Raw genomic sequence first — 22,762 nt, 5'->3', positions numbered from 1 at the left:
GGCCCCACAGTTCCATTTACCCATTCAACAGTCGAAATAAACCTTCACTTATCTGTAGCTGTGAACATAACATTCCTCCACACACTGTTCCATTCCCGATGTGGACTACACCACCACCCTGCGCTGAGTGTTAATTGACACTAGCATGGAAATTTGGGCACTTTTCTTCTACAACCCACTCGCGTAAGCAGGCCTGGCGCTCGCTTCATGAGATTGCAATTATAATGACTTGGGTATCATAGGAAAGGAAATTACACAAGCTTTCCATCAATATATAATGCATTGAAATTGATCAAGAAACAATGGATATACGATCGACTAAAGTTAAGTTTCCAAACTTTTTGTGCGTAGTTTATATAACCTCCTTGGTTGTACCATGCATGTTCACGTAGAAGCGAGTTGCAGTCTGGTGACATGTCGTAAACTTCGTGTGTTCTTAAGTTTTGTTAAAGATACTGTAACTGTGTCAGATGAATTTAGGTTAGCCTAGAATCCAGTCTTCTTGGCGAGGTAGCGACTGTTTGAAGAAGACTAGATTCCAGGCTAATGATAGCTGCCACACGGGGAAAGGTGTCACATATGGAGATCTACATGTATGCAAAGATCTTCAAAATCTTGTGGCATCTGGAACTGTCGGCAGTTTTGAACAAATTCTGTTTCTGTTAAATTATTCCTTCACTGCGTTGGCAGTTCAGGGATTCGTCCTATAAGCCACTTCAAGGGTCCAACTGCACATGTGCAACTAGGTGCATTGTGGGTCATGTCAAAGGTGAAGGCCCTTAACTTGTAAACAATTCATGTCTGGACCATGCTTGATAATGTCTGGACATGTTTTGTTTATCTCTCAGGGGCCTTTGACATATTACCCACAATGCATCTCACTGCGCATGCACATTTGGAAGTGTGAACAGTCTTATTCTTTTTAAGCAGTACCATGTACATATGAAGTGTTACAGAGTGGCTGCCGTGTAATGTACATTTTTGTGTACAATTATAGAGCATTGTTTTGCTTTTCGATGTTTAAGAAAAACTCAGTAGTGAAGAAAATCTGTCTCGTATAGTTGAGGCAGAACCTTACCAGGCTATAGGTAGAACACAGGTTGATCAACAATTTTGGAGAAAGATAAAGTTAACTATTTTAAGGACTGAGAATATTGGGTATAACAAGTTGCTTGTGCTGTGTGACTGAGAAGATATTAGAATGTGTTACATAGATGAACTAACGTTCACAATGATGTCCTTCGGAATCTCACAGGTAATAAGAAAAACTATTGGAGAAAGAAACTAGTTTCTATGTAGAGCAATAGAGAAAGTTACAAGTGAGAGATAATTTCACCAAGCTGTAAGTCAAGGAAAGAATGAAATAGACGGTTTAAAGGAAGAGGTGTATTTTGGGACCACTGGAGTTTTAGTGCACCAGTGAACTGTATATTTACACACTACTTGAAAAAAAAGTCCAGCTTATAATTCCAATTCTCAAGATAACTGTTGCTTGTGTAACTATTATCTTGCGTATCTTACTACCTTGATGTCTAGCCTTAATCGACGAACTATTCCAATTGTTATGTTTAGATTGAACCCATGTTGTGCTGTTTCAGGTCCTTGATAAGCAATTCTAACTGATTCCATTGGTTTCTCAATGTCTCACTTGTTATAAGCATCACCTTGTGGAACAGATGTACAATTGATACACATGATAGTGGTGTACTAATGATCTTGCTTCCCTTCACTCCAACTGTAGAATCAACTTGAACAGAAGTTTCTGAGTTAAGAAGGTGTCTCAATGGCCAGGTGGTCCTTATGTCGTGGTCACTAGTACAAATTTGACTGTATATCATTGGCCAGGTGGTCCTTATGTAGAGGTGGTCACTAGTACAGGTTTGACTGTATATCAATGGCCAGGTGGTCCTTATGTAGAGGTGGTCACTTGTACAGGTTTGACAGTCACTGTATATCAATGGCCGGGTGGTCATTTCGTAGAGGTGGTCCCTTCTACAGGTTTGACTGTACAATGTAGTTGGTATAATTCTTTGTAGTTACACTAGAGACTAGAAGATAGCCTGTTGGCAAGTCCGAATGAACTTAGCTGAGCTGTGTTGTGTAAGGCTTGGGTCTGTCATGTATTGCCGTGTGATGCTCCTAGCCTGGGAACCGTTTAAAGAACTCTGCCATAACATTGCAGGGCTCAATAAATAAGTGTTAGGCTGCACCAAGTAATTTTTATGGATGACGTCCGCGCGCGCACTGATTTTGGTCTGTTCCCAGAAAAAAAAACAAGAAATTCCGCTTCCTGTAACTATGACCAAAGAGTTACGACAGTATCAAATCAATGGGATATGGAAAGAAACAGGACAGGACAACAACTACTGTTCAACTCCAACTGATTTATTCAAATTATTGCTGTTTTCGTGATGAAAAAAAGAATTGTTAGTTGTTACACTGTGTTCTCTCATTCAATTTGTGTCCTAACATGTGTCGTCGACTGTTATGTTTCAAATCTAGGCATCTTGTTTTTTTCGGCCCTTCTTGTGTTTTTTTCGCGCTCTCGCATTAGATTTAGGGTCTCCAAAGGACGTCATCCATAAAAATTACTTGGTGCAGCCTTAAATAACAAACAAAGGAACATTTTCCAAATTTGAGCAGAGCTGCTTGCAGTTCGCACAGCAAACCACTTCTCAATGATAGCCTGGATGCCATCGGATTACTACCGGGGCTCCTACACTCACTACCCTGAAAACATCTTTCAATTGGTAGCGAGTGTAGGGGCCCCGGTAGTAATCGGATAGCACCCAGGCTATCTCAAAGACAGCCAATTTCTCCAATATATGAAAGCATTTCCGATGTTTTTAATACTCTTTTAGTGAACCCAGCAGTGTACGGTAGAATGCACTAGTAGCAGATCTATGTGCATGTATATAACTACTACGGTATGCCTCTTCTTCTTGGGGGGGGGTGAAGACTTGGTCTACCATTTGGAACTAAGGACTTGTTTCTGTTGCAATGTCTTGGAATACCCGACATGTGGGTATATTGAGAGTGCATTGTGATGTAAGTATAAATGGGAAAAACTAACTTTTCCCTAACATTTCATTCCTGTCTAAAAACCAACACAAGGATGCAAAAAAGGCAATAACTAGTACAACATTAAAAAAAAAAGATTAAAAAATATCAAGCTACGTGACCAGCATTTCTTAGTATTGTTTTGTTTCATTGATGTAGAAATTCAAGCTGCCCATGTCATGTGTTTGTGACTGTGGTTGATCTGCAGATACAAAGCAGAATGACTCCAAGCTTGCCAATATTTATAATATGTCCCTTATGCTGATGCATGGGTAGATCTTAACTAAAGCGAGTCGGTCCATTTTCTTTCCAAATGACTTGCAATTTCTTTTGTAGTACAAAAGCTATTGTATTATATAATCCAATCTTTATTTTAGCAGCTTATTGTGAATACAGTAAATGCAGCTAATGTGAACAGCTTGTGTGTGCGTTATTCTTTTGCCATTCTTTTATCTACATGATTGTACCATCCTAAAAATTTTGTTAAAGAACCCACCACTTAATCCAAAAGAGTAGGGGTTTATCCCAGTATGAGAAGACCAAATCTTACAGTCCAGTCTAACACATACACATATTGTATTTTACTATACAAAACTGGTCTGTTTCACCTGAAGACAGTGTACTTGTTATGCAAGAGAAATTGAAAAAGAAAACGTATGCATGCACGCACAGACAGACACACAAACAGGGGGTTTGCAATGTCTAAGATGTTTTAGGAAATCAAACATTCTCTTACCGCTGTATAATTAATGCATAAACTTAATCTAAGATCCAAGAAGCATGACCCTTTCAAGTCACAGACATACATCACACTTTGATCTGACAACACAAGACGAGTACAGTAATTCTTGGTCAATTATAGTTGTTTTATTTTTGAAGAAAAATTAAATCTGATAAATGTGGTCCTTAAAAATACATCCACCACCTGCCCTTTTCTCTTGCTTACTATTCTTCATTTGGCATCCTGTTTCCACAAACAAAGCAGAAAGAACCCTTCCACATTTCTCTCAGTCTACATCTTCAATTAATTAGTCCAACGAAAATTAGTACTTTCATGACATCGTTAATTACGCCCCCTCTCCACTAGAGGTTGCGACCGCTCAACGAATTCCATGGAGACAGAACAACTTTTAAAAAAGTTTTGCGTGTCTTGTTTGTCATGCTTTTACATCTTGCATCATATCTTAATAAGATCCCATTTGTAAATTCGAGTACGCATGTGCAGTGTCAAAAGGCCCCTGGCTTGTTAACAGTTCTCGTCGCGACATTGTCTAGATTTGTATTACAATGCCCATACGCGTTTTGTTTACGTCTCGGGGACCTTCACCTTTGACACTGCATATGCGTACTCCTATCTACGAATGGAATTATTATGTAATCAAGGGTCACAAAAATCCAATTTCGGTCACTGTACATTCGCTCAGCGATCGCAGTCTAGTGGGCAGTGGGGCCTTAACATTCATATCACATTTTTTAGTTCACATTATTACACGAATCTGACGACAGTGTTAGTTCAACATGAGCCCTGTTTATCAGTGGACATTTTCATCAGTCCGAACAACGATCACTGCACTATATAAAAAGCCAGAAGTACACGTCGACACCAGGGCAACTCCATGGAACCTGCATTTACAGCGTGCCAATTAACAACATTTGCAGGGCAGGGTACAGGGTGCCGAAGTATTCATACCAATTTTACAGAAGTCATAGGAGTTTTACGGATTACGTAGTACACGAAACTTACAAAATTAATACGATTTACTACTAAGGAACATACAAATTTTAAGGAATTCGTACAATCCACTGCTAAGAAATATAGGAATTTTACGGCATTCATAAGAGTTTCATGGAATATCCCTAAAATTTGTGTGTTTCGGAGTTGTGGAACATATGAATTCCGCAAAATTCATAATGTTTCTTTATAGTAGTGGATCGTTTGAATTCCGTAAAATTCATGTTTCTTAGTAGTGGATCCTATGAACTCCTTAAAATTCATGTTTCTTAGTAATGGATTGTATGAATTCCGTAAAATTCATAAAACTTTGTATGAATTCCGTAAAATTTGTATGAATACTCAGGCACTCCTGGGGTAATCAATTTACAAAGGGGTAGAAATTCGGGTGCCTGCGTCTCTGTGAACCGTACAAAAGAGCAATAATAAAATTGTGCCGAAAAAGAAGCCGGATACAATAATTGCAGCAGCCTACACAGGGCGATAAAACTACAAACTAAAACATCGCACAAAAATGGCCGAAGGAGGAGGGACACTGCTGCTGGAGGTCGTAGGTCAGGGGTCGGCTCAGAACAGCTTCCCAGAGTGTTGTCTGACGCTGGAACGAGAGATGAAAGGTCAGAGGTCAGCTGTTTGTAATCATATGGAACACAAGTCAGAATTAAGACATTACCAAATGTCACACATCCTGGTAGGAAAGAAGACTCACACCAAATAATTTCCTTGCTTCTTAAACATTTTGTTTGAAGTGAAAATTTAGCTAGCGGCCAAGATGAAAACAGAAAGCTGGGAGGAAAACTTGTATCTTACCACACGTAAAATTCACTCCCAGAAACTTGTCTGCACCAAGGTACAGCCCTCAGATTCTGTTTTCAAGGTAATATTTCAATTTAGCGCTATTTTTTTTCAAATCCCAGAACCAACAAATAAAATTGGTGTGGTCTTATGAAGGTCAGAGGTCAGAGCGGTTTGCAATCATATAGACCACAAATTAGACTTAACACATTTTATGAAGGTCAGACATCCAGGTGAAACATTACGTCATACTTCATAATCATTTTGCCTTCCTTGTTCTAATTGCTGATTATCTTTCATAAGAGTTCTTTTCTGTCAGAAGAACCTATCACCACCACTACTTTGCTGATGCACGACTGATTACCAGTAGTAACCTAATGCCGATACACGACCGATTACCAGTAGTAACCTAATGCCGATACACGACCGATTGCCAGCAGACGAGTTGACTTTGCCGATGCGCCGTAAGGAAGACTGTGATTTACTGTTGTTTGCAACGACACACAACAACAAAATCACTAGTCTTCCATACAGAACACAGCACCTTCTCATTCGCCAGGTGGTCCTTATGTAGAGGTGGTCACTTGTACAGGTTTGACTTTATATCAATGGCCAGGTGGTTCTTATGTAGAGGTGGTCACTTGTACAGGTTTGACTGTATATCAATGGCCAGGTGGTCCTTATGTAGAGGTGGTCACTTGTACAGGTTTGACTTTATATCAATGGCCAGGTGGTCCTTATGTAGAGGTGGTCACTTGTACAGGTTTGACTGTATATCAATGGCCTGGTGGTCTTTATGTAAAGGTGGTCACTTGTACAGGTTTGACTGTATATCAATGGCCAGCTAGTCCTTATGTAGAGGTGGTCACTTGTACAGGTTTGACTGTATATCAATGGCCAGGTGGTCCTTATGTAGAGGTGGTCACTTGTACAGGTTTGACTGTATATCATATCCTTCCCTATGACCCATTATTATCAGTTATCATTCTACAGTATAGAGACAACCTCATCCTTGACACACCCCCCCATATTCTTACTAAACACTTTATAAATGTCTGTCTCAACACAACATTTCAAACATGTTCAACCTTAACCAGTCATTTGTGGAGTCAAGAACTCCCAAGTAAGTGAAATATTTCAACACTGCTGCCTTATTACTTACTGAAACAACATACACAAACAACAACAACCAACACACATGTATCATGCATAACATCTTACTCAAGAAGAGGATTTTGTTTTCTTTAAAAAAAGAAAGAAAAGAAACGGCACACAACCTCGTCACACTGGTGGCAACAAACCTGTTCTTTCGCGCGACCCTTTCAGTACCCATGATCGCCCATCAAGGTATCGCCTCGAACACTACAATGAAGATAGATACGTGCAAAATTCTGTCACAACACGTCTTTGGGGACTGTACAACTTATAACACATACATGTACAGTAGCATACCACACTGGGGGAGCAAACAGCCTTGGAGTTGGTTCTACATGAATTGAGTGGCTATCAACAATTGAATTGTAAGTGAAATCACACCATGTTTAAAATCAACTGAGTTGGTCTTGTTATAAATTACATGTTTCTAAAGGGTGTCACTCTTTAAGAGAATGAGGTCCACAGAAGAGAGAAAAGGAGAAAGATGCAGAGCCCAGTTGTATTTTGAGATGTCATTTTTTTTCCACTGCAAATCTTGAAACTTTCGTAGTGGTTTTATGTTCTCAATGACTCCATTACAAATCTAACACCACGAATATGTGTTTCCAAAGAATAGTTTCAAACGCAATCTGAAAAAACAGTACAAAAACCTACTTATGGATGAATTTACAGTACTGGGCTTGTACCATTAGTAGAACCAACTCACGGCTGTGCCAAACAGAGAGTGTCCTCCCCAGTTTCACACTACAGCTAACCACAACAACGACACATAGACACCAGTGGGGGAATGTTCGACCCTGTGTGCCAAAAAGGGCCAGTTGTCTGCTGTTGAGGACATCAAATATCCAAGTCTCGTTTTGAACTGGATGTGGAGAAACACGTCCCAATTTGGGCAGAGCTCTGTGGACCAACACTGATAGCATGGATTGGTGCTGTTCATTCTCTTATTGTCTGAAATTTTCAGCTAGCCAAAAGCCTAGAAGTATGTATTTCTTAAAGAAACATTAATAGAAATATCTACGACAAGCATGGATCAGTGTTTTTCAGCAGGTAACATGCTGGTTTTTCTCATGCCTGGAATTTTCAGCTAGCCAAAGCCATTAATGCCATAATAGAAAATGTATTTCATTACGCAACTGGAAATGTTTGATATCTCTTACAAGCTTTCAACTAAAGAAGAATCAGAAGAATGATCAAAAGCTTGTTGGCAAGTGATTTGTCTACAGAAGCAGCATATAAAATGTTCTTAAGATGATGAAGCTGTTAACAGCAACTTAACAGGTCAGAGTCGGTCCACAAGAAGCTCAGAGAGGTTTAAGTTAAGGTACATAATTATGAAAACTGGGGCCCAGAAACTCAGAATCAATTCAACACAAAGTGAAAGCAAAAGTGTGAGTATTGAAATGGATAGTCCGTGAATAGTTTTATCAGGTTGGTAAGTCACTGAATAAAAGGACTCTTTTGTACCCAACCAAGAGATTTATTCCACCAACGTTTCGATGACCGTCTGTCACTTTCCTCGGGGCAATTCTGACTGGCTCACATTGCACTGCAGCTCAGATAGGTGTTGCGGCTCTTGGGACCGCATTGTGGACACCGCATCGGCTATCTATGTATATGTCAGGGTAGAGACTCTGATCTAGTAGAATCGCTGGTAGAATAGAGATCCTGATCAGTGTTTCTGTCAACAAAGACCCCGATCAGGATTTCTATTGGTAGAATCGGCGATTATGCTGGCAGAGGCAGAGATCGGGATCTCTGTCGACAGAAACTCTCATCGGGATCTTTACCGGCAGAATCGGTGATTCTATCAGATCGGAGTCTCTACCCTGTCATACATATCGAAATACTTTGTGTTTGGGACCGCATCTGTAAGCAGTGACACCTATCTGAGCTGCAGTGCAATGTGAACCAGTCAAAATTGCCCAGAGTAAGGTGACAGACGGTCACCGAACCATCGGTGGAATAAAACGCGTGGCTGTGCGCAAAGAGTCTTTCTACCCTCTGGAATGGATCGTAGGTGTCGCTCACAGGAAACAAGAGGCCCCCCTGCCCACACCGAGGAACCCACCTAGTCTGCAGGAGGTACTGCGCGTTCCGGATCTGGTCCTCGTTCCCGGAGATCGTGATGATCCGGTCGGTGGATCCCGGCAGCGGCTCGTCGATCTTGATCTGCGCCTCCGACCTCTCGCGGATGGACCGGATCCGGGATCCCCCCCTGCCGATGATGGACCCTGCCAACTGCGGGTACAGAAAGTGGTAAAGAGTAAAGTAGTCATCCTGAATTGAGGTGAAGCATGATGCTTTTTCAAGTAGCTAGTAGTAGAGGGGCTTTGCTATGGCTTGCTTTTTTAGCAAAGCACACTGGGTCACCTCTACTCTTCTGGATAAGTGTGTTGGATTCTTTTACGTGCAGAGGTTTGACAATCACAAGCTCCCTCATACACTAGTGTTCCTTCTACAACTACCGAACTAGTTTCACAACTACAATCATGGCTAGAGGTGTACCTCAATCTCTTTCGAAGCTACTCCAATAGAGGACAGAGTGCGATCTGCTCATAAGATATAGGAATAAAAGGTCACCTCTTTCGGAATTGTGACTTGTGTTGAGGTGGTGTTACCTACTCCACTGAATCCTGTGGGACAGAAAATACACAAATTAACAACCGGACTTTGGTACATACTTATGGCACAGGGATAAAAATACTCAGTGCATTTTTTGTGCATGCAAAATTGGAGCTGTGCACTTAATTTTTAAGTCTCTGCTCCACAATTCACATACTATACTCCTACTCCTATGATCAGCTGACATGTTATCTGTGTATTTGGCCAATTTCAACTATTTTTCCAGCGAACAGTGGTAGAGACTAATTATTTTTGACTGTGGGTGCACACTTAGGCATTTATGTAGGATGATATGCGAAAAGGTACTTTTGCACATCTACATGTACATTATCCTTGACAGGGGTTTTTCTAGAAAAATTGAATAAGAGGGAGCACACACAGGTGAGGGGCCAAATTGTATGTGTTTATGGAAGAATCCATTGCTGAGTAAAGGCTGTATGCTGGATATTAAGCTAAGATCTGAATTCGACAAGGGGGTGCTGGGCTGAAACAAGAGGGCGCAGCGCCCCTCTTTCCTGATTTAGATAAACCCCTGCTTGATATTTCAGTATCAGAAAAAATAATAGAACCTCAACAGTTGTCTTGTTTCTTTAGAGTTTCAGATTCGAGCTCAGTAGAGAGCCAGTAAACTTGGTGCCCTTTGTATGACTACCGGTAGGCACTACAAGGGTCTGACTGGAATTTCAAGCCCTGTGCCACTAACCTTCATCTCATCACCCTGCACCCTACAATACAACAAGGTCAACCTATTGTCCCCGGGGACGTGTCTTATCATCCCATTCTGTCCACACACTTTCAATCATCCAGGCTTTATCTGTCGGCAAGGTGGATTTTCCCATTAAAATTTCAACACGCAACAAGACTCCCCGGGGACGCCTACTTTCCACTGCACTGGCACAAATTCCTGGCACAGGCTTGTGTGTCCTATGATGGGCATTTTAAAGGGCATGGGACACTCGGGTGTGCTAGGCAGAATTATAACGGCAATGCTAACAGGTTTTACTTCTCAAGGCAGCTTTATGTATGTGTCACTGTTGCAGTGGGAAGAATACGGTCCCAGATGTGACTGAGTTTAAATTAGGACCATGTCATAACCCGTGTGAGGGAGTGTTACGCCAAAGGGCGGTTATACTGGCTTGGGACACTTGGGTGTGCTAGGCAGAATCATAAGGGTAATACTAACGGCTTTTACTTCTCATGGCAGCCACATGTATGTGTTGCTGTTGCAGTGGGAAGAATACGGTCCCAGATGTGACTGAGTTTAAATTAGGACCATGTCACAACTCGTGTGAGGATGTGTTTCGCTGAGGGGTGGTTATACTGGCAATACAGATGCAGAAACTAGTGTGTTACGCCAAAGGGCAGTTGTACCGGCTGTACAGATACAGATACAAACTTAGTCACATTCGAGACCACATTCTTCACACTGCAGCAGCTACACCTAGCTGCAGTGCAAAGTAGAACCCCCACACTGCCATCAGGTAATCTATACAGCCCATTGGGGAAGTCTGTAATAAAGCCTTGCTATAAGCCTAAGGCACACTCTCACCATCGTTGCCTGATCTGAAGCCGCCGCCGCCGCCACCTCCTCCGAAACCTCCGCCGCCCATCCCGTCACGATCGCCGCGGTCTCTGCTGAACCGACTGCCGCCGCCGTAGTCATCCCGCGTGAAGTCCCGGCCGCCACCGCCATAGCCGCCCATCCGGTCACTGCATGGACACAGAATACAGGCTCAGTATCCGACACCAGCTCAGAAAAGAAATAGACGAGTACTTCAAGTACTAGGGTTATCAACCCAGAATTGATGCGTTCAAAATTTTTTTTTCTAAGAGCTATGGAAGACTGCCAACAAGTACTGTAGTGGTATCCTCCCTAGATAGCTTTTAAGAGGTAAAAACAAGTAAAAACACAAATACGATTTTATCGTGTTTGCATGTCTTAAAAAGGGATTTGAAGGTGTAACGTGGGAGACAACTAGCAGAGGTGTATTAATAGAAGAACTTTCCCTACCTGGCACCCATGCCACCTCTGCCTCCTTGTGCCCCCATACCCCCCCTGTTGCGCATGGGGGGCGGCCCCCCTCCTCCCAGTCCCCTGCTGGGAGGGGGCCCAGACCTCATCTGAGTCATCTCGGAGGGCATCATGCGGGGCCCGCCGGCCCTCCCGCCCCCGTGGCCACCGTGGAAGTCGTCACGGTGACCCATGTTGCCGCCCATGGACCGCTGGCCTCCTGAGGAACGGTAGAGAAAGAGCCGTGAATACAACATATAGTTTCACCAGGTTGGTAAGTCACTGAATAAATGAGGAACTTGGAAAAAAGATCATTTCATAGGCCACGACAACCCTCGGTGTCTGTGTTCAATTTCCATCAAGAATCCTCTTTCTCTAATGAATAAAAAGGTTGGTAAGTCGCTGAATAAATGAGGAACTTGGAATAAAGATCATTTCCATAGGCCACGACAACCCTTGGTGTCTGTCTGCACTTTCCACCGAGAATCCTCTTTATCTACTGAATGAAAATACTATTTGTACACAACCAAGTGTTTTATTCAACTGATGTTTCGGTGACCATCTACTCCGGGCAAATCTGACTAGCGACACCTATAGCTGCAGTGCAATGTGAACCAGTCAGCATTGCCCTGAGGAAGGGGACAGATGGTCACCAAAATGCACTTGTCATTTTATTCAGTAGAGGAAGAGGATTTTCAGGCCTCCTGGAGAATAGTAGAGAAAAAAAACATGAATAGTTTCATCTGGATGGGAAGTCACGGAATAAAAAGTGTCTTGGCACACAACCAAGTGTTTTATTCGACCGATATTTTGGCGATTCTCCTCAGGCTAGTAACCAGTCAGAATCGCTCTGAGGAAGGTGACAGATGGTCACCGAAACATCACTCGATTAAAATACTTCGTTGTGCACTTTTATTCAGTAGAGAGAGAGGATACTCGGTGGAAAGTGAAGACAGACACCAAGGGTTAGCCTCTACCAGTCTCTGCGGGTCGCTGGGAAAATAGTAGAAATTGGCCAAATAGAGTCAATTGTATGAAGGGAGTCGGCTACGGAGAGAGGGTCAAATAGGCAACAGCGGATGGAAATGTTATCCTCCATGGCCAAAGTCCCCCGGCAAATGTTCTCTCTATAGCCGACGCTGTTAGTCTGGTAGAGACTAACCAAGGGTTGCCGTAGCCAGTCGTGGCCTACTGGTCAGCTGAACACTGTCTTGCACATGCTTAGGCAGATGCTGAATTTTGCACAGACTCATGAACAGAAATCTAGGGAATGCATCTCTTTACACGCATAGATACAAGGTGCAAGGAACAACAGCAATATATTACACACCCATGCCTCCGCGGTGACCTCTGGGTGGGCCGCCGCGACCTCTCGGACCTCCCCCGGAACCTCCCCGCCCGGAGAACCCTCCCCTCCGGTCTCCGCCGCGCCCGCCGCCGCCGCCGCGTTGGTCATCGAACGCCGTGTAGCCGCCGTACTCCCCTGCGTAGTACTCCTCGTACATGAAAGGGTCGTAGTGCGAGTTGGGACCTTTGATGGGGGCCTGGAGGTCAAAGGCAAGAGGGTAAAAGTCAAGCTTTATTGCACAACAGTTGAAACAGGTACAATGTATGGCAAAAACCTGTATATATATGGCCTCCATCGGTCAATACTGATCATGCTAAAATCCTACTAACATCAACCCTACAGCATCGGCTATGGCTTAACAGTCCTATATGAGAATGGCAGTCTGTCGGGAAAGTCACATCTGTCAGCTGACTCAGTTCTATTTTGCAATGTTCTTTTCAGCTGGTCGGCTTTTCTTGAATTACTAAACAGTTCTATACTGCAGGTATTTATAACAACACTATTCTAGTTGTGTCTAAAATATAGGAAAAATACAGTGGTACAATTCAGCAGGATCCAAACATATGTGACCAACAGCTTGTCAAAAAAGACTCTTACTTTCTGCAGCAGCTCAATGATCTTCTTGATGGCACCGATACACTTCTCTGGCTTTCCTGCAGAAAAATAGAAAAATACATCATCTTCTGAGCTTCATGCTTACTATAGTCAAAGACAAGTGGGGAAACAAGAGTTTTGGGAACTTAATTTTAAATATCCAACTTGCACTGTAACAATGCAACTATGGAAACACTCAAGACTACAATTATGTCAAAAGCACCCCCAGGGACAATTAACCAGCACGTGCCTGATGTGACAATGGGCACACCTTACATTAATGTTGCATTAGAAGCCAATTAATAATAGGTTGTACAGGTCGATTGCAATGGGGCAATTTGTGGCATCGTATTCCAAAATATGCCAACAATATTTTTTGATGCGGCTCTCAATTTGTTGAAATTGTACATTTCAAATCTCATTTAATTTTTCAATTATATTCATAGGAGTGAAAGAAATTGGCAATGCTGAACACACAGAGTACTCTTTAAGAGAAAACACACATTGCAATGAAGTTGAGAAAATTTGGTACCATATCCTCAAACAAAGAATTCTAAGAATATCAATTCCATGTCTGAATCTGGTATTTGCACTTTGGAAAGCCTGTGAGATACAAGTATAATTAGAAGCCTGTGGGTTACTGTAAAATACAGACCAGTCCGTGACACCTATATGTAACAGTATCACAGCCCAGGTAAAACATATATTGTTGTACGTACCTGTCAATGCGACGACTCTCTCTGTGGATCCTGGGCAGCACTCTGAGTACACCTTGATGTTGGCCTCAGTTTGCTGATAAAACAGACAACAGTAACTTCGGTTGATGTTGGTTTATGCCTTTAGTGATACCCGACATGCACATAATAATTCACTATACACAAGGCTGTCATTTTATATACAAGAATTTATCTCAATGGACTTATATAGCAAATTTAATTACATATTTACATGTAACAACCCCTGCATTGTATACATAGGAAAATATATCAAAGAATGTCTAGACGTTAGAAATTCTTCCAATGATTGTAAAAGCTCTTGATCCCACACTACACACTCTTGTATCAGGTAGATTAGCCCCATAGAGCTGTAGTTAAAGATGCCATACTTTGTACCTTGTATAATTGTTGTGCAATTAAGTTATTATGTAAATGCCCCATCTTGCACAGTTCCTTGATCTTGAATACTCATTTGCATACTCCTGACTTACAAAGGAGTATGTAAAATAAAGAGTATGCAAATAAGGCATATGCAAATGAGGATACTGTCCAGTCACAACTATGTAAATGCCCATCTTGTGCAGTTCCTTGATCTTGAATACTCATTTTCACACTCTGTATTTACAAATGAGTATATACATAAGGAGTATGCAAATGAGGAACATGCAAATAAGGAGAATGCAAATGTAGATACTGTCCAGTCACGACTATGTAAATGCCCACCTCGCGCAGTTCCTTGATCTTGAAGCCTGCGCGGCCGATGATGCAGCCGGCCTGACTCTGGTGAACCAGCATGCGCAGCTCGCAGTCAAAGTTCAGGTCCTTATGCTGCTGATAGTGCTGCTGGTACTGTACAGACAGACACACACACAAGGCAATGGTGAGAGGAGAGCAAAGTTATCTGTACACATGCAAGAGTTTATACCTAGCTGATGTTTCGGTGACCAGACTGAAAATATGACATATCCTTGTAGAAGCTTCTAGCATTTAACTAGAGAGCATTATCAAGACTTTGACCACTTAAGTACTGCATTGTACAGTGCTACTGTTGGCAAAAAATGAAACTTTGGGAAATCCAAAAGCACGAGCCATTTGACATTTTCTGTCTCTCTAATCACTGCTGACAGCCTGACACTGTAGGAGAACACACAAGGCAATGGTGAGAGATAGCCTAAAATGAACACTGAAATTATCAGGGCTTGAAAGTCTTTTTAGGCAATCTTCAGAACTTGCATCTGGAATTCTAAAGCTAAACAAGCTTATACTATATATTCTGACACTTACATTTCTTTTACAAAGGTAACCCTACACAAATATCTAGGTTCATCTATAGTCAAAAATAAAGGTGCACAGCTGCAATTTGAGTGCACACAAGTGTACATGCACCCAGTATTTCCAGCCATAACGACATGTTCTTATAGCAACTACCAGCAACAAGCCAGAGAATTATCAAGAATTTTAATATTTCAGTAGTACTGTTCAAAATGGAATATATCTAATTAGCAAGTTTAACTAATAAGAAAGGACATTTGACATTTTCTGTCCCCCAATAGTTACTGCTGAGCCAACCTAACTGCCTCATGTGTTGGATGACACGGGAGCCCCCGAGTCTAAGTAATTAAGTCAGTAAGTAAGTTAATACTCACATCTTCCAGAACGGGAATGATGTCCAGTAGACAGGCGCATGCTGTGTTCAAGTCGGCCGATATGGTCAGAATGCTGTGAACAGGGGAGTAAAACAACATCACATATCATTCCTCGCTCTCTTTCGCAACGCAACTATTCCTACTCCAAATAAAACTGAACACACACACTTTACGTGAAGGAAACTAATTAGTTTTTAGTTCTTCTTTATAAAGGGACAAACAATCCCGTAAACTTGAAATGAACTGGTTTTTAGATACGGAAATGGAACAGGAAAGTCCTGACTGGTTTACAACTAGAGAAAGTTTTGGAGACTTTCTATTGTTATTGGAACACATTGAGGACGGAGAAGGTTTTTCTGGTCAATATCTTAACAACAGCAACCGCAAAATAATATTTGATACGGGTCAGAAAACGCTGTTTTCTTTAGATCATATTCTTTGGGACAAAATAAGATAATACAGCCGTCACAGCACCACACTGAAACAACTACAACACCACAGTCGAGATGGACTACAGGAAGGTTTTCCTCTCAATTATACTTCTGAATTCCACTGCATAGCATCTCACATGCCCAGAAAGATCCCCCTTAGCAGCCACTATGCTGTTTTTCTTTCGTCCTTTTTCTTTTCTTTATATACCAACCGTGAGAAGAAGAGTGTGGGACTTGCTTATTATCAAGACTGAGACGACTTATTAAAAATGATAAGAGTGAGTGGAAAATAAGTTCATGTGTAGAAAAGTGGTTCCTACACACTGGGACATACCGCTCGGGACCTGTGCAGTCAGGGACGGTTACTGTTGCTTTGTACTGGTGTGGTGGTGGTACGGTGGTGGTCGGGGACGGACGGGTGGGCCGGGGCGAAACGGAATTCGAGCGGACCGGTGGGCCGGGAGGAACCATGCCGGGCCACGGGGCAACGTTCCATAGCGGGTCGGGGGCAAGAGCGGTGTTGGAGAGAGGGCCAGTGTCAATTAGGCATCAATTTCATCTACATCGTAACATGATACTTATAAAGAAGCATTGTTGTACGCGTTACGATACCAGATTAACGTGTGGAAGACTCGTGGTATCCGCTTTTCTGTGTAGAGGAAGGGAAATTAAAAGAGAAGTGCGTCGGCAATAAACGGCGTTAAACATGGTCTGGCACGCAGAGACAGGAGGACCAACTGTAGTAACCAACTTTCAATCAGAGATGGATAAAATTTGGAGGGATATTCTCTCAGGGTGAAGCTAGTAGGACATGCAGTAACTGTTACAATCCAAAATGATGAAGATTGTGGTAGCAGTGACAAATTGAAAAAGGAGTGACCCTTTGCTAGTGACGAGGGCTGTCTCCAGCTTTAAATCAGTGTTTTGGAGCTCTTGTTGTTAATTTTTGTTCTTAAATCTGCCATTATTGGCTTACAAAAATACATTTTTCATTAATTTCATGTCCTAAAGTTTTGATTTTTTGGATGGACAGGGAGAATTTTTTCCATCCAAACAAGCAAAATTTCGTCCTGAGATGGAAGGAGGGACGGGTCCTGGAGACAGCCCTGGTCTAATGTGTATGCAACAATGTTGTTCTTTCTTTCTTTTCGCCATTTTAGTTCAAACAAAACTGGGATCTTTGCACGGCAACATTGGTTACTCCAGCTGTCGTGGACCACAAAGAGTAGGAGTCACACTGCGCTTGCTTGATGGAGGGGGGGCTGCGAGCGAGCAGGGGGGGTGGCTGCAGGGGGTGGGGGGTTGAAGGGAGGGGGGTGGAGGATGAGGGATACAAGTACATGAACTATTGCCCCCTATCTCCCCGACAGGACCCTTCTAATGGAGAGGAAACATGGCGATCACACCTTAGTCCCGGGGAGGGTGTCGTCGGGACCCACGGCGCGAGACGGGGTAAGATTACAAAGCGGAGAGTGGAAATCAAGCGTGGGGGCTGCTACCTTGTATCAACATGACAAGAGGTCGGGACTAAAAGAGCGAAAGATAAAGAGAGAGAGATAAAGAGAGATGAGGGTGATGGAGATGGTTCTGACTGAGTTTGTGGGACGTGGAAGTAACATCTACAGATATAAAATGGAGGCAGAGGAGAAGAAGAGGCGGCTATACTGGTGCGGTAATGATCTCGAGAGAGAGAGAGGATCACATAATAGTCCCCAGGGCTGCAAAATTGTCAAAGGTCTCATTAGCGACTGGGCTTGCGGGCCGGGCCTGGTCTGAGGGGGAGAGGAGAAACAAGGACCATTAGCTGCAGTAACATCGGACTAGAGGAAACACAGTACAAAGCTGAGAGACACGCACGGATCTCTAGATCCGCACGGAGATCAGAGGCACAACACGGTACACATGGCTACCCACCACCGATTAATCGCCACTCACTTAGACTTAGAGAGTATCGCTGAAATTAGGTTCGCTTTTTTTATAGAAATTGCTCGCTGATATAAAAATTAGGGGCTAATTCATCCAACTTAACGTGTAGTACACTCACGTGTAGAATCAATGGAATATACCGTAAACATTTGGCAAATATAACATTGATGTAAAAAGCATGCTGCACAAGGTTTCTACCAATGCTGAAGCTAAAAACTATGGAGGAACAAAAGTTAGGAAAGCAGCAGAGACTAGGAAGACAGCATTGTAGCAGCAGCCTTATAACAAGTCATCGAGTTGAGTATCTATATCATCTACATTTAACCTACATTACTGTAGTATTGTATTGCTTGTACACGGCAAGTATAAGTCGTTTACTTTTAACACTTCGGTTAAGTCAAGATGCGTCAGTCCTTTTTTAATTCAAGATGCTTTAGTTTTAAGCTGGCTGAAGAGAAGGAAAAGAAACACACCTCTGATCGAAGGCGTTTGATGTTCAGCCCTCCCTTGCCTATGATGGCTCCGGCATTCTGGAAAACAGAACCTTTCATTTTAAACTTGATGCTGTAATAAATTCAACCCACAAAATTCGGAAACTTTCCAAAGATGCATAATACATTGCAATCTATGAAGTAATAAGGAATGGTTGATCAAGTTTCAAAAGTTTTTGTGCTGAGTGTAGAAGGATAAACTAAAATGCAACAAATCTTCGAATTCTATGCAACACTTACTTAACGAGACAAGACAATGATTTCTACTATCTAAAGTGAACACAATGATATACTATCATGTAAATGTGCTATAAAAAAAACAAATTTGCTGACTATTGAGTAACTATTTTTGGCGTAAGTACACCCAGCTTACCTTGCTCTGCAGCAAGATTCTCAGGTCCACAGGAGGCGGTGGACGGGCTCGCTTGTTGGACTGGCCTCCTTCATCCTCCGCTGGGCGCTTCCCTACAACACGATATGAGTGAGATCATCCGTGAGTACTTTCATCGGGTTGGTGAATCACTGGGTAACAACGTTCTTTACACACAACCAGTACACAATCACCTGCTGACGTTTCGGTGACCGTCTGTCACCTTCCTCAGGGCAATGAAGGCGACAGACTCTCTGACGATGTCCTCGCCAACTATCAATCTTTAGGGTGGTCCCTTCAGTTAGCTAAGTAACTGATTTCCAAGGGAGCCCTTCGATTGCCCTATGTGCGGCCAAAGGACTGTAGGTGTTGAACCACTCACATCGGGAAGGACCCCTACTCTTTTCGCCAAATACTACTCAGTGCAATACTTACTGGTTCTACTTCGAACTGCAGCTAGGTGTCACTGCTGTAGAGTGAAGAATGTGGTCCCAAACATGACTTTGATTAAGGAGGCTGCATGGATCAGAAAATCTACTCCAGTCATGAACCGAGATGACAAGCTCAGTCACATTTGGGACCGCATTCTTCACACTGCAGCAGCAACACCTAGCTGCAGTGGGAAGTAGAACCAATCAGTGTTGCCCTTAGGAAGGTGACAGACGTTCACTGAAACGTTGGCAGGTGATTGTGTACTGGTTGTGTGTTAGGACCTTTGTTATCCAGTTTGATAAAGTGGCTGTACATTACAACCACTCAACTAATCTAAAATTAACAAGGAATCAATGATTGGTACATGAGAGTTGATTAAGACCCTGTATACACTTTCTCCTGAGGACCGTCCTAAACTTGGTGAATCCTTTGAATGTGTCTGAATTTCTTCTTTTACGAATGAAGGAATTAATCTTCTGTAACACATTTCACCAGTTATTACCGTTAAAAAACTGGCTCTTTTGTGAGAGAAGAAATAAGTCTTTTGGAACAGATTTTATCGGAAAACCGTTGTTTTCTAACCAAAGCTATGGCCCAAACGACAGAGGAAGTGCATACAGTGGGAAACATTAAGAAAGGTTGTACCTTCCTGATCCCAGCTATCCCTTTCTTGTTTAAATTCTGTAAGAAGAAGGGGGAGCATGTATTAGTCACAGACAAGATAGTGACAGGATAAGCTCAGAGGGAAACGTTGGTATGATACACCCGGAGGTTCCCAAGAGCTCAGAGGGAAACATTGGTATGAAACCCTAGTACACAGTCAGAGTATAGAAATCACCAGTATAATCAAATACTAGTTACGATGACGATAGTGGGTGAAACACAAAGACACAAGAGAGAGGACTAAGATTCATCACTGCCTAGTAACCTGGATATTAGCCTGGATACCAGTCTGCTTCCAGGGCTAACATGGCATCAAGGAAAATCTACCCATAGCACCCAACCCCCCCCCCCCCCGAAACATCGGTGGAATAAATCTCTACGTTGTGTAAAAAGACTCTTTTTATTCAGCCCCTCCCTGAGTTAGACCCTGACCTAACATTGTTTCCAATGTCTACACAGACCAGCTTGGCTACAAGGCCAAATTGCCCCCAAGGATATTCTACTACAGTCAAGTCCCCCTGAGTTAGACCCTGGGACAGATGGTTCCCAGGGCCCACACAGGCCATGGCCAGCTCCTGACTCTAGGGCCAATATACCCCCAAGGACATTTCACCACAGCCCACACCAGTTAAACCCTAAATAGGCCCTGGACACACAGGCTAGCATCCAGGCCAGCTGGATATGAGAGTTTTGTTGACTTCAATGTTGGAGAGTTTGTCTGTGGAATAATTTCACTTCACTCAGACCTTTTCTATTGATCCAGATACTGCAAAGACTCCTTGCCTTCCCTTCCGTACACAGTGACATTTTACTAAAGGCCATCATGGCATTTACATATGTATGTACGGAAAGAGCAAGTGTCTGGACTATTCCCTTCATATTATCCTGTACCAAGCAGTGAGATATCTACCAAAGGATGGAACGAATAAGTGAAAGAAAAGCACAAAAACGAAAGGAAAAAAGGAAAAAATGCTTAGAAGTGCTGGAAAATATGAAATATAAATACATGATAAGGTGCTTAAACATCCCTCCATGGATATAATAATGATGGATTACAATAATCCATCCTACTGGCACTAACCTCTAAATCAATTAATCATCTACTACACAGAATGGCAGCAAACTGGATGAATTTGTGGACACTTATTGTAAATCACAAGCTTTTTAAGACATAATATGTTGATTTACTATCATTTCTTGTCAACTTGCACTCAGAGTACATGTTAAACCCTGTTTTCGTGTAAATATCGCAGAGTATCAGCGATGACATCATGCGACAATTCCCCCATCCGCTCTCAAGAAGATTTCATCAGATCTGAATTATAAAGGTCAACCTTTATCCCCTTTCAAAGCAGCGGCCTGGGGAAGAATATCCCTTTGCCATGGCAACGCCGCACTAAATCCCCTGACCATCCACTTTTCCCCCAGCCACTATTTTCGCCCACGTCAATCTAGGGCCTGGTAATTGAATAACTATTGTGTTCCGCCATGAAATAGATCTGGTAGGTGGAGACTGGGAGGTGATAATGGTGGTTATGGCTCGTAGATCAATGAAGAAGGATGTGAACAACATGGCGTGGGATAAAAATCACTCGGGGACACTGTTTTAACTCAGGGGAGGGAGGATGGACTCTCAGGGTTGGAAATACTGGGTGTATGTAACACTAGTCAGTTCACATGTGGAAAAACAGAAGCTATTAGGAATCTTCAGAAATGATTGATTTTTGCCTACAAGTTGGATATCAGCTGAAAGCTCTCTTCATCATGAACATAATCATGTAAAAATTATAAGTCAGTGATATTCACCGCTTTAGATATGATCAGTTGAAAATGCACGTTTACGATGTAGTCCAATCTTAGCACAATGCAGCATCATAATGTCCATATGGGTTGATACCAGTAATCGGGTGGCAATTGCTTTCGCCCACAGGGGGCTATAACACCTCTAATTACCTAGACCATTGAACTCAAGCCTACCCACTGAACTGGTAATTTGGTAGAAAAGGTGTGAAAAATGTAAATAGACCAAGGTGCAATGGCCATGTGGGCAATACCTGGCTCTCCATAGTCAATGCCTCACTCTCCAGAACTCAACTCACACTTTGCCAGTTGGTGTGAAATACAGTCTAATTAAGCAAGACTATGATTCAAAGTAGGTCTGTGATCCAATTCAGGTAGTGGCCATTTTCTTTATAAAACAATATGTTCACTTTGTACTGCCTTAGAAAGGTTTGAATTATATCACTTTGAAATTATTACAGTTGATGAACAGAATGGGAAAATAATAAGATGGTGCAGTTAAAATTAGCAGGGTGCAGGTAGTTTTATGTTACTAACATTATAGTAACACGGGATATATTTATTTACTATGAAGTATGACAGGAAAAGAACAGTACTGTATTTCAATTTTCCTGCTAATTGTTTGCCTCTCACTTACCAAGTTTATTTTATCATATATAGTGATAGATAGATATGGAAGGCAATCAGGAAATCATACACCATATCATTAAAAGTAACTTTACAGTTTTCTCCAACTTCCAAGCAGAGATTTTGGTTGAGAGGGCTTAGATGTGGCTGTGAATTCTTAACCCTTTATCTCCCTCCAGAGAAACGGCGCTCCTAAAACCCTCTTGACCAAAATCTCTGCTTGGAGAACAATAAGAATTATAGTGAAACAATTTCTGTCAAATCAAGGAGGTTAAAATCCTTTGTCAAATCAATCATCTATTCATCTGGTAGAGGCCAATTGTTTCGTGCCCACTCTTGG

At 42.3% G+C, this 22,762-nt stretch overlaps 1 protein-coding gene and 1 long non-coding RNA gene across 4 annotated transcripts in view; one reads left to right on the top strand and one right to left on the bottom strand.

The window, feature by feature from the left end:
- Positions 1-374: 374 nt before the first annotated feature.
- On the top strand, positions 375-3,475 carry LOC136428988 (uncharacterized). The gene is made up of 2 exons (XR_010754694.1): positions 375-1,862; positions 1,920-3,475. It is a non-coding gene; the product is annotated as an uncharacterized lncRNA (long non-coding RNA).
- Positions 3,476-3,916: 441 nt separating this feature from the next.
- Positions 3,917-22,762, bottom strand: part of LOC136428985 (heterogeneous nuclear ribonucleoprotein K-like) — a 47,475-nt gene continuing 28,629 nt past the window's right edge. Inside the window, exons 3-17 of one of the 3 annotated variants that reach the window (XM_066418842.1) lie at positions 19,978-20,013; positions 18,904-18,995; positions 18,513-18,569; positions 16,448-16,491; positions 15,683-15,755; positions 14,760-14,885; positions 14,040-14,112; positions 13,324-13,379; positions 12,709-12,922; positions 11,379-11,598; positions 10,917-11,077; positions 9,326-9,378; positions 8,814-8,983; positions 6,889-6,949; positions 3,917-5,390 (exon numbers count right to left, since the gene is read on the bottom strand). In XM_066418842.1, coding sequence (XP_066274939.1) covers positions 6,910-6,949; positions 8,814-8,983; positions 9,326-9,378; positions 10,917-11,077; positions 11,379-11,598; positions 12,709-12,922; positions 13,324-13,379; positions 14,040-14,112; positions 14,760-14,885; positions 15,683-15,755; positions 16,448-16,491; positions 18,513-18,569; positions 18,904-18,995; positions 19,978-20,013 — 1,415 coding nt within the window. In that variant the 3' untranslated portion in view covers positions 3,917-5,390; positions 6,889-6,909. The remainder of the gene's footprint in view (positions 5,391-6,888; positions 6,950-8,813; positions 8,984-9,325; positions 9,379-10,916; positions 11,078-11,378; positions 11,599-12,708; positions 12,923-13,323; positions 13,380-14,039; positions 14,113-14,759; positions 14,886-15,682; positions 15,756-16,447; positions 16,492-18,512; positions 18,570-18,903; positions 18,996-19,977; positions 20,014-22,762) is intronic. The other 2 variants (XM_066418843.1, XM_066418844.1) reach the window with 2 other exon arrangements.

Source organism: Branchiostoma lanceolatum, chromosome 2 (genome assembly GCF_035083965.1).
Source record: "Branchiostoma lanceolatum isolate klBraLanc5 chromosome 2, klBraLanc5.hap2, whole genome shotgun sequence".
Lineage (NCBI taxonomy): Eukaryota > Metazoa > Chordata > Leptocardii > Amphioxiformes > Branchiostomatidae > Branchiostoma > Branchiostoma lanceolatum.
Note: the sequence above shows the minus strand (reverse complement) of the source record. Positions and strands in the feature narration are given on the sequence as shown.